Raw genomic sequence first — 14,635 nt, 5'->3', positions numbered from 1 at the left:
AACATGATGCAGTGAACATGTCAGAGGTGTCATGTGACCATGTGACCACACCTTCAGACTGAACACATTTGAATTTGCAGATTTTATTATTTTCCAAACAAATGAAAAATAGAATCTATGAAATTACAAAAAGCAACACTGTGCGTATGAACACATTTACACACTGTTTCAACATGACTGAGATTCAAGGTTTCAACCAATCAGAAGATCAGAAGACAGCATCTCAGTGGGCGGAGCCACTGACATCACTTGTTCCATATTCAATGGCTGAAAAACATCACAAGGTATAAAGATGACAAATGTCCGCTCATTCTGATTTCAGAAGATTTAAACCTGTTCTGGTTTTGTCCCCATAGCTCTGTGTTTTGACAACATGTCTTTTATTTCCCAGAATGTTGATTCTAAATTTTCCCGTCTTTATGAAAATGCATTGTTTAGTGTTTTTACAGACTTCTCTACCAAAGCAGATCAATATTACATCATCAATTTCATTCTTTTACTTGCAAAATCTCACATTCTTAAACCCAAATTTTCCACTCATAAACCCTCCTTCATGATGTTTGATTTCAGCTCAAACAATAAATCCAATTAATTCTTTTCTCAAAAAATCAGAAAGTGGCAAAAACACTGAACCTGTTCTGCCTGCGTCACATCTCCTGATCTGATACAAGACTTCTGTTCTGTTCAGATCTCCTGGTGACATCATTTACTTTTATCTGTATTGTCTTTATAATGCTTATTAATAAAAAAGTTAAGTTTCAGGACAGAAGTCAACTCCCAAAAAGCTTTACTGTGAGAATCATCCAATCAGAGAGCTTCAGACTCTGTCACCAGGCAGCTGAAGGCGGGACAAAGTTAAAGGTTAATCATTGTATTGATGAAAATACGATGCTGTGATGAGTGTGGAGGATCAGTCAGATCACTGTTCAAAAGGAACCTGAATCAGAGGCTCCGCCCACTTTAACACCCACGAGCTCTGATTGGCCAAACATGTCCACTTCCTGTCTAATACCCCCAACAATTCAAAATAAATTAAGTAAACTCTTTCCTCAACAAAACTTTAATTAATAACATTCAAGTTTTTCTGTCTCCAACTCCCAAACTGAGGAAACTGTAAATGTTCACGTTTCAGAGCTGCAGCTAAAAATGTATTTAATTATTAATTCATCTGCAAATTATTTTCCTCAATTAATCATTTTGTCGATAAACAGACTGTCGATAATGAAACACATCCTGCTGTGTGATTCAATGCCACGTCTTCAAATGGTGTTTGATCTGTTTCAGGTAGGACTGACCAGAATATCCATATTACCGTAAAACTTCTATTAGTGTTGAAGTGTTGTTGTTTGAAAAATGACTACAATAATTATTTGATAATTAAAATAATTGCAGATAAATTTTCTGTCTACGGCTGCAGCTCTGATGAGGTCACATTCATGCGTAGCTGCACTTGTGCAGCTTGAGGTTACGCTGGTCCGAGTATCTCTTCCCACACTTGTCACAGATGAACTGTTTGCCGCCGGCATGGACGTGCCTCTTGTGCGTCCTCAGGTGGCTTCCCTGGCTGAAGGTCTTGCCGCAAATGTCGCAGGCGTACGGCTTCTCACCGGTGTGAACACGCAGATGCAGCTTCAGGCTGTTGGAGTTGTTGAACTTCTTGTCGCAGAAGTTGCATTCGAACGGCCGCTCTTTGGAGTGCGTGCGGCCGTGTGAGATCAGGCTGCTCTGTTGGCTGAATGTCTTGCCGCACTCTGGGCAGCTGAATGGACGCTCGCCGGTGTGGATCCTCCGGTGGATCTTCAGGTTCACGGACTGGCGGAAGCTCTTCCCGCAGAGGTCGCAGCTGTATGGCCGCAAGCCACTGTGAATCCTCAGGTGGTTCTTGAGGTTGACGGCGTGGCGAAAGGTTTTGGGGCACTGCTCGCACTTAAAGGGTTTCTGCCCGGTGTGGATGAGCTCATGAGTTTTGAGCGTGACGGCGCGAGTGAAGCCTTTCCCACAGATGCCACAGATGAAGATCTTCTTGCCAGTGTGGGTGTGCGCGTGGCGGTGCAGGTTCTGCAGCAGGTTGAAGCGGCGTCCACAGGTCTCGCAGCCGTACGGTTTCTCTCCCGTGTGGATGATGGAGTGGGTCTTCAGCTGTGTCTGCTTGGAGAAGCACTTGCCACAGGTAGGACATTTGTACGGCCGCTCGCCGGTGTGCGTCCTTTCGTGGCTCTGCAAGCTCTGCCGCCGGCGGAAATCTCGTCCACAAACGCTGCAGGAGAATGGCTTCTCACCCGTGTGGATGCGGTAGTGAGACTTCAGGTTGCTCTGAGATGTGAAGGATTTACCGCACGCTGTGCACATGAAGTATTTCCATGTGACGCTCTGCAGAACGAACTCCGGCTGCAGTTGGAGGTCAGAGGTCACCGGCTGGGCGGCTTCAACTCGAGCTCCTAGAGGAGAAACACAAACTGTGATTAAACTGAAGTCTGACAGATAGTGATCAGATCTGACAGGTACTGATAAGGTACTCACTCTCAGCAATGGCTCCCAGGTCGATGTTGCCGTGCTCGTCTTTAATGGTCACTGCCGGGACAAACAGGTTTTCTTCCTCCTCTTGTTTGGTCTATAGTGACACAACATACAGATGTCACTCTCTCTTGTAATGACACATTTCAAGCATTTGAAGAACAAATTATTTTAAACTTAAGGGTCAAATATTCACACAGACATTCACATAGACCAGTCTGAGCCAGCACAACACTTCACAGAGACACTTTAATTAGACGGCAGAAGAAACGTAAGGCCAGGCACCAGCCGGGAATCGGTCGGGGAAATATCCTCTTACTCCATCAGAATGAAAGTTTGCCAGATTACGAGACCAAGTAAAGTCTGAGCCTTTTACTGGCCATGAACATGATTGTCAAGTCAGCAGAGTTGGATTGTAGAGTCCCCATGTCTGGATCAGATCCCCCATAGAAGCATCATGGACCAACAATGATGGTAACACCCATTCCTGGGTGCAGTAGATTCCTTCAGGGGCTCGTCGGCTCATCTCATGAGCAAATGGGAGTTTTAACCAGCCACGTCCAGCTCTGGTCCTGGAGAGGGGAAGAGTGGCCGACCAGTATCGATTTACCTTGGAAGGGACCCCCCTTACAGTCAAGGATGCTTCATTGACAGGATGGGTCGTTCCTAGTTGGGTTCTACAGAGGCTAGGCAAGACTTCTTCCTAACATTCGGTGAACACACATTGGACAGGCAAGCGAGTGCCCAGGTGTGCGTCAGTGAAGAGGCTCCGCCTTCAATTCCAGCAAATCGCGCTCAAAGAATTGTGGGTACTTCATGCTTGCTGAGGATACAAACATGCATCCTTAAGAATACTCTGATGGAAGGACTCTGTCCTAGGTGGAATTTGAAGGATTCTTGACACTGGAGCAGTCTTTTGGTGGGATTCGATGGCACAGCCTTCTTGAAATTTGTTTAGGGATTCTTCGTTGACTTGAAGAAACACCACCAGATTCAAACAGTGGCAGAAAAAAACATTTAGGAGCCTGGACAAGATCTCTGACAGTTCTCTGAAGGGCCTGGATTAAATCCGCATTTCTACTCCTGAATCTGAGGTTCAACAATCGGTCAGAGTCTCCACTCCAGCATCCTGGAATTAATTTTCCCAGGGAGGCCGAGCAGTGTGACACCCCAAAGATTAGAGCACACCCTCCAGTCCCCTTTTATAAAAATGAGAACCATTCCACAGTCACTGTACCCGACCTCCAGGTGACACTGAAAAGGTGTGTCAACCAAGACAGTCCAACAATGTCCAAAGCCTTCAGCATCTCAGGGTGAATCTCATCCACACCTGGAGCCTTGCTGCCAAGAGGCTCTATCAGGGATATGGGCAAGAGTTCCCCCAAATATTCAGACTCTACCACCTCCACATAGGATGTGATGGCCAAATTCAGGACTTCCTCAAAGCCTGAGACAAGCCCTGCTTACCCTTCCTGAGGTTTGCCAGAACCTTCTTGAGGAAAGTCCTTCTCCATAGCCTCCCCCAACTCCTCCCGAACCTGTGTTTTTGCTTCAGCGACCACCACGGCCACACAGCCCTTCTGATCAACGACTACCTGCCTGCTATTTAAGGAGACCCCTTTGCCAACCAGACCCAAAAGACCTCCTTCTCCAGCCTGACAGCCTCCTTTACTGCTGTGTCCACCAGTGGGTTCTTAGCTTGGACAACCTTCTGACCACAACTTTTAGCAGCCACAAAGAAGGCTTTGAACATGGCCCACTCAGATTCCATGTCCCCAGCCTCACCCAGGATGGATCGTGGACAGAGGCATCAGCCAGACGTTCCCAGTTCACTCTCACTACATGTTTGGGTTTACCAGGTCTGTCCGGCAGCCATCTGATCCAACTCATCACCAGGTGGTGATCAGCTGACAGCTCTGCTCCTCTCTTCACCCAAGTGTCCAAGACACATGGCCGCAGGTCTAATAATACGACCACAAAGTCGATCATCGATCATTGGCCTCAGGTGTTCTGGTACCAAGTACACTAATGAACCTCCCGGTGCTCGAACATGGTGTTCATTACGGCCAATCCACGAACAGCTCATAAGTCCAACAACACAGCACCACTCAGGTTCAGATCAGGCAGGCTGTTCCTCCCAATCACCCCCTCCAGGTTTCTCTATATTTGTCTATGTGAGTGTTGAGGTCCCCCAGAGGCACTGACGGACCACATCTGTGCCCTTGTATTTTGGCCGTAGGACAGACGTGGTCCTGCAGAAGCACTCCAGATGTATAACAATGGTTTCACAGGTGAATTTAGAGATGACAGAGCGCACAAAACTCAAACTCAAAGATTTTAGTAGGTTTCACTTTAGAACACTCAAAACGTCTTACCTGAGTGGATCTGTTTATATTTGCGTTCTCCGGTGGGGCTCCGTACGAGTGTTCAGCGTCTGTGACGGACAAACCACAACTCATGTTAGTCTGACATCATCATATGATGGCCTTCCTGATTAGTGTGTTTGACTGGCAGGGGGTGGGGCCTATGTACATACCAACTCGTGTGTTGTTGAGGATGTTGAGAACGCTGGTCTGCGGTCTCTTACCACCCCTCCCTGACTCTGGTTCCACCAGCAGTTTGGCTTCATCCACAATGTTTATCATCTTCCCCAGAGCCTCGTTCCCCAGAGTCTCCATGACTGCAGCAAACTGCACCTGACAGGGTCAGAGGTCAAACAGTGTAAAAACAACTTCCAGGTCAGTGACATGGCGCCGTCAGACCAAACAGACTTTTTCCCACAGACTGACACAGAGGAGAAAAAAGACGTCTGTAAATCAGTTTCTCTTCCAGGATTTGATCCGTTCAGTCTGAGGATGTTGGACAGTCTAGAAGAGCTGATCAGTAATCAATGATGATGTTTGATTATAGATGAATCTACCCAGCAGGATATAAGGTCATTAAACTGATAAACATATTCAGGAATCAATATCATCAGATTGATTATTCTGCTGACTGAGCACCATTACTGCAGCTACTTTATTTTGATGACAGTACTTTAGTAACAGAGTACTTGTACTCTGTGGTATTAGTACCGTTACTGCAGGTACTTTATTTTGATGACAGTACTTTAGTAACAGAGTACTTGTACTCTGTGGTACCGTTACTGCAGCTACTTTATTTTGATGACAGTACTTTAGTTACGGAGTACTTGTACTCTGTGGTACCGTTACTGCAGCTACTTTATTTTGATGACAGTGCTTTAGTTACAGAGTACTTGTACTCTGTGGTACCGTTACTGCAGGTACTTTATTTAGATGACTGTACTTCAGTAACAGAGTACTTGTACTCTGTGGTATTAGTACCGTTACTGCAGGTACTTTATTTTGATGACAGTACTTTAGTAACAGAGTACTTGTACTCTGTGGTACCGTTACTGCAGGTACTTAATTTTATGACGGTGCTTTAGTAACAGAGTACTTGTACTCTGTGGTATTAGTACCGTTACCGCAGGTACTTTATTTTGATGACAGCACTTTAGTAACTGATTACCTGTACTCTGTGGTATTAGTACCGTTACTGCAGGTACTTTATTTTGATGACAGTACTTTAGTAACACAGTACTTGTACTCTGTGGTGTAAGTATCGTTACTGCAGTTACACGTCACCCAGGGACCCCCCGGCTCCTCACCATCTTCCCCCGGCTGTCGGCCTGCAGTTTGGCCGGCAGAGGCGGCTCCTGTCCGCTCCGGACCTCCAGGCGGAGCAGGCAGGTCGAGCTGTCCTCCACCAGCTTCTTCAGCTCCGCCACCGCAGCGTGGACCAGAGACTCCATGACGGCGGCCAGCTGAGTGTACAGGCCCGCGGAGGAGCTCATCCTGCCGGCTAACAGCAGCCGCTGCTCCCGTTCAACAACAACCGAGGCTAACTGCGGCTAACGGCTAATGCTAAGCGGCTCGCGGGGGACATGAGCTACATATGTCGTCGGTTTGTTCTAGATTCTTCTTAAATCATTAAAGTCATTAAAACACTTCAGGAGAGAACAAGTCCGACATGAGTTCATAACAACAAACTGCAGACACAAGCTGCTCCGAGTCTGTCTCTGTTCACTTCCGGGTTCACTCTTCTTCTTTTTCTTCTTTTTAACGGTGATTTCCATCCAGGCGGAGCATTATCGCCCCCAGCTGTTAGTGTCCTCGTGTCCCTGTTAGGACTGTTCTCTACCTATCAGAGGACTCTTTGAATCGGAGTTAAAATAAATGCAAAATGAAACCATTTAAATCTGTATGCCCCCCCAGCCAACATAAAAACACAGCTCAATGCTCAGTGCTTAAAACATATTTGACATGGCTCCCTCTTTATGCACCACCCTCTCATAAGTAACGAACAGTCCCTAAAGTACAGAGAAGAGTTACATTTAGGGACTGTTTTGATATACTGATTTAAATGGTTTTATTTTGTTTTTATCTTACTGCAGATGTTTGAAGAAAACATGTCTGTTTTATTTTTTTTTATTATTTTAAGTGTAAACTGAGGAATTATGTATATTCAGATTTTGTAAAATCATAATTATTCAAATATATTAAGATAGATCATGTTGATTAAGCTATATATGTAATATTAATATTTATATTGGTGACATATATGACACATTTAGACTGGTTTATATTCGTAAGTCAGCGATAATGGTAATCTATATTATACACTGTCAGACAAAAATAACGCATGTAAATATATAATATAAATGACCAAATATCTAACAAAATATGAACCTGTCTATCTTATATGATAGATATTTAGTCATTAAAATTCTATATTTACATGGGTTATTTTTGTCTGACCAAGTTAAATGGTAATAAAAACTATATTTATTAAAGTCTGAGGAGGAAGCTTTGTTTCTTATGAAGGAGATGGGATTTAATACATTTATATTTCCTCCTGCTCCTTTTCAGATGTGTCAATCAAACTATGAAGTGACAACTGATTTTTACATTTTGCTTTCATAATTGCTTTCTGTCTGATTTGTATGTTTTTTACATGGTCAAAATATATATCAAATATTATATTTCTAGCTTTATTTGATCTTTAACTGTATGTATATGTTCATATTTATACTGTAATATCTTATTGATAAATGTGTTGTAAAGACATAACTTCATATTATGTTCTAAACTGACTGTAGCTGTTTTACACATTGTTGTAACTCAACAATAAAAACTGGTGTTACAGAGCTTATGAATAAAATGTTTTATTTTCTTTAAGACTCATGAGGTTAAATATAGATGATAGATTAATAAATTAAATCAACATCAGGCACAGTAAATATGTCAGAGGTGTCATGTGACCACATGATGTCTGACACACGTTTCTACATTTATTATTTTCCAAACAAATGAAAAACAGAGTCTAAACAGTAAGAAAAACAATGTGCATATGTAAATATGTACAAACAATATCAACAACACAGCATAACTCAGATATATGGTTTCAACCAATGAGAATATAGCATGTCAGTGGGAGGGGCTTACATCAGGTGAGGTCATTTGTTCCAGATTCAGAGGTTCAAACATCAGATGAAATCAAAGAAACTATAAAGGATTTATTTACAGTTTCCTTGGAGGAAATAAGGAAAGGTTAAAGGAGAGAGGGCAACTACAGCTCCCAGAAAGCTTTGCTTTAAGAATCATCCAATCAGAGGGCGGCTGAAGGCGGGACAAAGTCACAGGCTTATTTCTGCAGAACTCAGTGGACACGTTTGAATCAGTTAAAAAGTTAAAGGTTCAGTTTGTAACTTTTCACATATATTAAATGTTTTTATTGTGAACAGGTGAACTGACTGTGGCTAAACTTTAAGAATGTTTCACCTGTGAGACCGTTTATGTGTTCGTGTTTTTAATGGTGAGATTCTGTTGAAAAAAGTTTGTGTTGAATCGACTGGATAAATGAGACCTGGATCAGTTGAGCTGCTGTTAAACATGGTCGTTGTTTTTGGGATTCTTCATTCACCCTGGAGGCAGGCGAGAGCTAAAGTCACCGCTCTGTGGTTGAATGACTCCGCCCACCAGTCCAGTGTCTCTGGCAGTTCAAGATCTATACAATCAGCACAGTTTCAAGATTAGAGTCACCAATTCAGTATCTGACCAAATGTCTCCCCTTCTGTTCCTGAGATATGACATTAAAACATGATGATGTCACAGTCAAGCTGACCTTTGACCTTCATTATTTTAGACATTTGTGTCAAGTTTTATCATAATTAGCATATGAATGGACAAAAACATGGTTTGTGAAGTCACAGTGACCTTTGACCACCAAATACTAATTAGTTTATTCTTCAGTCCAAGTGGACTTTGTGCCAAAGATAATCCCATTCCCACAAGGCATTCTCGAGAAGCTGCTGACTGACAGTCTGTCTCCAGAGCTGCTGTCCGCTCTCGTCCCAGGGAAGTAGTGTCGTAGAAGGTGGTAGTGAGGCAAACGGACCGCACAGTGTACAGGTTCGGTAATTCATCTCATCTGAGGTCTGATAAACGTTCAACAAACTCAGTGCTAGCAAAAAACCATCATTCTATGTCTTTCCTGGATGTATCAGTCAGCTAGCTTCCCAAAACTACTTCATCAGCTAACCTCAGCCGTGACGCTAACTCATGATTTATGACAGTGTTTGTTAAACAAACAATAAAAGATGTAACGGTACAAATCAAAGGTGTAAAACTAACGACTGCTTTCTACCAGCTATGAGCGTCCAACGAGCCAACCTGTCACTGTGGCTCTGAACTCAGGACCAATTAGGTCACTGTTCCGTTAAAAAACTGTACATTTTATTCATCCAATCACACGAGGTCACGTTCACACATAGCCTTATGTGTGGGGCGTCAGATTGTGCTGATGTTGGTGTCTCTTCCTTCACTCGTCACAGATGACCTGCTTGCCGCCAGCGTGGATCAGCTTCTTGTGTGTCCTCAGGTGGTTGTCCTGCCTGAAGGTCTTGCCACAGAGGTCACAGGCGTACGGCTTCTCGCCGGTGTGGACGCGCAGGTGCAGTTTCAGGCCGTTTGGGTTGTTGAACATCCTGCCACAGATGTCGCAGGCATGTGGCTTCTCACCAGTGTGGACACGTCGATGCAGCTTCAGGCTGTTGGCGGTGTTGAACTTGTTGTCACAGAGGTCGCAGGCGTACGGCTTCTCACCGGTGTGGGTGCGCAAGTGCAGCTTCAGGCTGTGGGCGATGTTGAACGTCTTGTCGCAGTAGCTGCAGGCAAACGGCCGCTCTGTGGAGTGTGAGCGGCGGTGTGAGATCAGGCTGCTCCGCAGGCTGAACGCCTTACCGCACTCCTGGCAGCTGAACGGACGCTCGCCAGTGTGGATCCTCTGGTGGTTCCTGAGGTTGACGGCATCACAGAAGGTTTTGGAACACTGCTGGCACCTGAAGGGGTTCTCGCCACTGTGGGTGAGCTCGTGATTTTTGAGCGTGACAGCACGGGTGAAGCCTTTCCCACAGACGCCGCAAACGAAGACCTTGTTGTTGGTGTGGGTGAGCAGGTGGCGGTGCAGGTTCTGCAGCACGTTGAAGCGGCGTCCACAGGTCTCGCAGCCGTACGGTTTCTCTCCCGTGTGGATGATGGAGTGCGTCTTCATTGTGGTGTGGCTAGAGAAACCCTTGCCACAGGTCGGACACTTGTATGGCCGCTCGCCTGTGTGTGTCCTTGCGTGGTTCTTCAGGCTCTGCCGCCGGCGGAAATCTTGCCCGCAGACGCCGCAGAAGAACGGCTTCTCGCCCGTGTGGATGCGGTAGTGAGACTTCAGGCTGCTCTGAGATGTGAAGGATTTACCGCACGCAGTGCACGTGAAGTATTTCCACGTGACGCTCTGCAGAACGAACTTCGGCTGCGGCTGAGAGTCAGAGGTCACCGGCTCGGCAGCTTCTACTGGAGCTCCTGGAGGAGAAAAACAAATCGTCAGAGCAGCAAAGGTCAGTCAGCCGACACAAAACTAACTAACTAACCAGCACCTGTTCTGACGGTTTAATAATCATCTGAGCCATTAAACAAGCAAAAGCCAAAGTTAGATGTTTCCAGTTTCTCAGATGTGATTGTTCGCTACGTTTGAAGGTGGAGACAGAATCATGTCACATGTCAGAACGAGCTGTGAAGGTAGACGCAGAACATCTGAAGGCTTCAGACCTTCAGGAGGACAGATGGTGAGGACAGGTGGACGTACAGGAGGGGACGAAGATATGACAGAGTTCCCTCAGCCCCCACACCACTTCTATTCTTGCCCATAGCCTTGTCACCTCCCGCATCAACTACTGCAGTTCTCTCTTCTTTGGTCTCCCTCACAAGTCCCTCCATAAGCTTCAAATGGTCCAAAACTCCGCTGCTCGTATCATCAACAAAACCCCCTCATTCCACCACATCACCCCTGTCCTCCAGCAACAACAAAACCCCCTCATTCCACCACATCACCCCTGTCCTCCAGCAACTTCACTGGCTTCCGGTTAAATTCAGGATTCACTTCAAAATTCTCTTTTACACATACAAGGCCATCCATAACCTCGCCCCCCCCCCCCTATTATTATTATTACTATTACGGGGACTTAATGTGTGACTCTGATGCTCTCCTCTCTGACAGATATTGATCAGGTACTCACTCTCAGCGTCTCCTTCCTGGTCGATGTCGTCAAGTTCCTCCTTCACGGTGACCATCTCCTCCTCTGGATCTGTCTGCAGGGACACAACGTACAGACGTCACAGTCAGGTCAGTGAACGCATCACTGATGAGCAGGTGAGTCTTACCTGAGTGGATTTGTGTGTGTTGGAGCTCTCTGATTGGACTCCATACGAATGTTCTGCCTCTGTGACAGAGAAACAACACTTCATGTTAGTATGACATCATCACATGGTAGCTTTCCTGATTGGTGTGATTGACTGGCAGGGGGCGGGGCCTGTGTACATACCAACCCGTGATTCGCTGAAGATTTTGAGGACGCTGGTCTGTGGTTTCTCTCCGCCCCTGCCTGGTTCTGGCTCCGCCCTCAGTTTGGCTTCATCCACGATGTTTATCATCTTCCCCAGAGCCTCGTTCCCCAGAGTCTCCATGACTGCGGCAAATTGCACCTGACAGGGTCAGAGGTCAGAGGTCAGACTGCACCTGACAGGGTCAGAGGTATTAGTACCATTACTGCCGGTATTTTGATGACAGTACTTCAGTAACTGATTACTTGTACTCTGTGGTATTAGTATCATTACTGTAGGTAATTTATTTTGATGACAGTACTTTAGTAATAGATTACTTGTACTCTGTGGTATTAGTACCGTTGCTGCAGGTACTTTATTTTGATGACTACTTTCGTAACTGATTACTTATACTCTGTGGTATTAGTACCGTTACTGCCGGTATTTTATTTTGATGACAGTTCTTAAATAATAGATTACTTATACTCTGTGGTATTAGTACCGTTACTGCAGCTGCTTTATTTTGATGACAGTACTTTAGTAACAGAGTACTTGTACTCTGTGGTGTAAGTATCGTTACTGCAGTTACACGTCACCCAGGGACCCCCCGGCTCCTCACCATCTTCCCCCGGCTGTCGGCCTGCAGTTTGGCCGGCAGAGGCGGCTCCTGTCCGCTCCGGACCTCCAGGCGGAGCAGGCAGGTCGAGCTGTCCTCCACCAGCTTCTTCAGCTCCGCCACCGCAGCGTGGACCAGAGACTCCATGACGGCGGCCAGCTGAATGTACAGGCCCGCGGAGGAGCTCATCCTGCCGGCTAACAGCCGCCGCTGCTCCCGTTCAACAACAACCGAGGCTAACTGCGGCTAACGGCTAATGCTAAGCGGCTCGCGGGGGACATGAGCTACATATGTCGTCGGTTTGTTCTAGATTCTTCTTAAATCATTAAAGTCATTAAAACACTTCAGGAGAAAACAAGTCCGACATGAGTTCATAACAACAAACTGCAGACACAAGCTGCTCCGAGTCTGTCTCTGTTCACTTCCGGGTTCACTCTTCTTCTTCTTCTCTCGGTTTATTGGAGGCTCGACAGCAGCTTTAAGGTACTTACCGCCACCTGCTGTACAGAGTGAGCAACATCATATCCGTTTACCTTCTTTCCTAAATCTTCCTGAGAAGAGGTGGTAAAAAAAAAAGTTATCTTAGCCAACACCCTGGACAGCTCACCAGACTATCACAGGGCTGACACACAGAGACAGACAACCATTCACACTCACATTCACACCTACAGACAATTTAGAGTCACCAATTAACCTGCATGTCTTTGGACTGTGGGAGGAAGCTGGAGCACCTGGAGGAAACCCACGCTGACACAGGGAGAACATGCAAACTCTGCACAGGAACCAGGAACCCTCTTACTGTGAAGCGACAGTGCTAATGACTGCACCACCGTGCCGCCATCTTAAACTTTAAAAACTGCCCCCTGGGATCTATAGGCCTATACATATATATATATATATATATATATATATATATATATATATCAAACATCTCTGATCATCAGGCTGTAATGAGACAGAATCACTGTGCTGCTGCCAGAGGAGCAGCTGAATGAGTTCCCTCTGAGCGGACGCCACAGTTTATTCCACGCTACTGAAGCTCCTCCTCTTTTTGGAACCACCACAGAGTTGATCATCATTTCACTGTCAGCCATGTTTGTTGTTGCCGTGGGTAACAGTCTGACGTCAATATGTCTACAAGTCCAAATATCACGATCATGTCCTGATGTGTCGTCACAGATAGAGAAAATAATTTATTATATAAATATAGATAATATGAAACATATATCAAACATTAATGATGTGTTCATTTGTCAGATAGAAATGTTCCTGCAGAAAGGTTCAAAGTTCGTCAGTGTCAAATTAACAAAGTTCAAAGAGCAGCTCGTGACATTTAATAAACTCTGCTCACAGACTCTGTCACTTAAATATTTATAAAACATAATAAAATATGAAGTTAATGATATAAATCAGCAGAAGATAAACTGGTTGAACTGCTCACAGCACAACAGGAAATAAATATGTACGTACAGACAGTTTCCTGTGAAGAGAGTGGACGTCTGTAGACACATAAATGTAACTGAGTATTTTCACAGCGTGGTATCAGAGTACTGTTACTGCAGTCAAAGAGCAGATAACTTCTTTCACCAGTTTATTTCATACTGATGGAAATTAATGATCCTGTAATGAGTCCATGTATAAACCCAGTGTGAAGGTTTCTGTATCATCATTATCTGTATGAACAATAAATAAACTTTTCTTTCGTTAGAGATCAGCCTGTGAGTCGTATAAAGTCCAGCAGGTGTCAGTGCGTCACCACAGAAGAAAAAAAATGTCTCTCGTTTAAATTTTCTCTGCAATGATAAAGTGAATAAAGTCATAACTGAAATAAACTAAAAACATAAATGATTTTGAATATTCTAATATAAAATAATATTGATATGTAGCTGCTGTTTGTAACTCCAAATGAAATAGGACTTTATGAATCTAATGAATTTCAGCAGCTCAGGAGTCAGAAAAGAAAAGAAAAGAAAAGAAAAGAAAAGAGACTCAGTGTTTAAAAGAAAGGACGATAATTTCACACAAATATAAATCACTGATACAGACACTGTGTGTTCATTATTAACAGTTACACATGAACTGAAACACACATGGTTTGTGTTGAACAGACCTGCACCTGCACAGGTCCTCTCTAGTCCTCTGACCCCTCAGAGTGTTTATATCAGGCTCCTCTCCTGTGGAATCATCTTCCTGTTTCGTTCCAGGAGGCAGACACCGTCTCCACATTTAAGACTAGACTTAAGACTTTCCTCTTTGATAAAGCTTATAGTTAGGGCTGGCTCAGGCTTGTTTTGGACCAGCCCCTAGTTAGGCTGACTTAGGCCTAGTCTGCCAGGGGACCTCCTATAATGCACCTCCTATAATACGCCCCCATAATACACCTCCTAAAATACACCTCCTATAACACACCTCCCATAATACGCCTCCTATAGTGCACCTCCTATAATACGCCTCCTATAGTACGCCTCCTATAATACGCCTCCTATAGTACGCCTCCTATAATACGCCTCCTATAATACACCTCCTATAATACGCCTCCTATAATACGCCTCCTATAGTACGCCTCCTATAATAC

General features: G+C 44.7%; 1 protein-coding gene across 1 annotated transcript; it reads right to left on the bottom strand.

Moving 5' to 3' along the window:
• Window positions 1-63: 63 nt before the first annotated feature.
• Window positions 64-12,522, bottom strand: si:ch211-207i20.2 (uncharacterized protein LOC568537 homolog). The gene is made up of 11 exons (XM_050060783.1): window positions 12,064-12,522; window positions 11,447-11,606; window positions 11,286-11,344; window positions 11,141-11,213; window positions 9,401-10,427; window positions 9,256-9,286; window positions 6,185-6,427; window positions 5,051-5,210; window positions 4,890-4,948; window positions 2,521-2,611; window positions 64-2,438 (listed from the first exon to the last, which is right to left on the bottom strand). The coding sequence occupies exons 1-11, from the start codon at window positions 12,247-12,249 to the stop codon at window positions 1,435-1,437; spliced, it is 3,093 nt and encodes a 1,030-aa protein (XP_049916740.1). The 5' UTR covers window positions 12,250-12,522; the 3' UTR covers window positions 64-1,434.
• Window positions 12,523-14,635: the final 2,113 nt, after the last annotated feature.

The sequence above is a fragment of the Epinephelus moara genome, chromosome 13 (assembly GCF_006386435.1).
Source record: "Epinephelus moara isolate mb chromosome 13, YSFRI_EMoa_1.0, whole genome shotgun sequence".
NCBI classification, from domain to species: Eukaryota; Metazoa; Chordata; class Actinopteri; order Perciformes; family Serranidae; genus Epinephelus; species Epinephelus moara.
The sequence above is the reverse complement of the archived record's forward strand: the minus strand, read 5'-3'. Positions and strand labels throughout refer to the sequence as shown.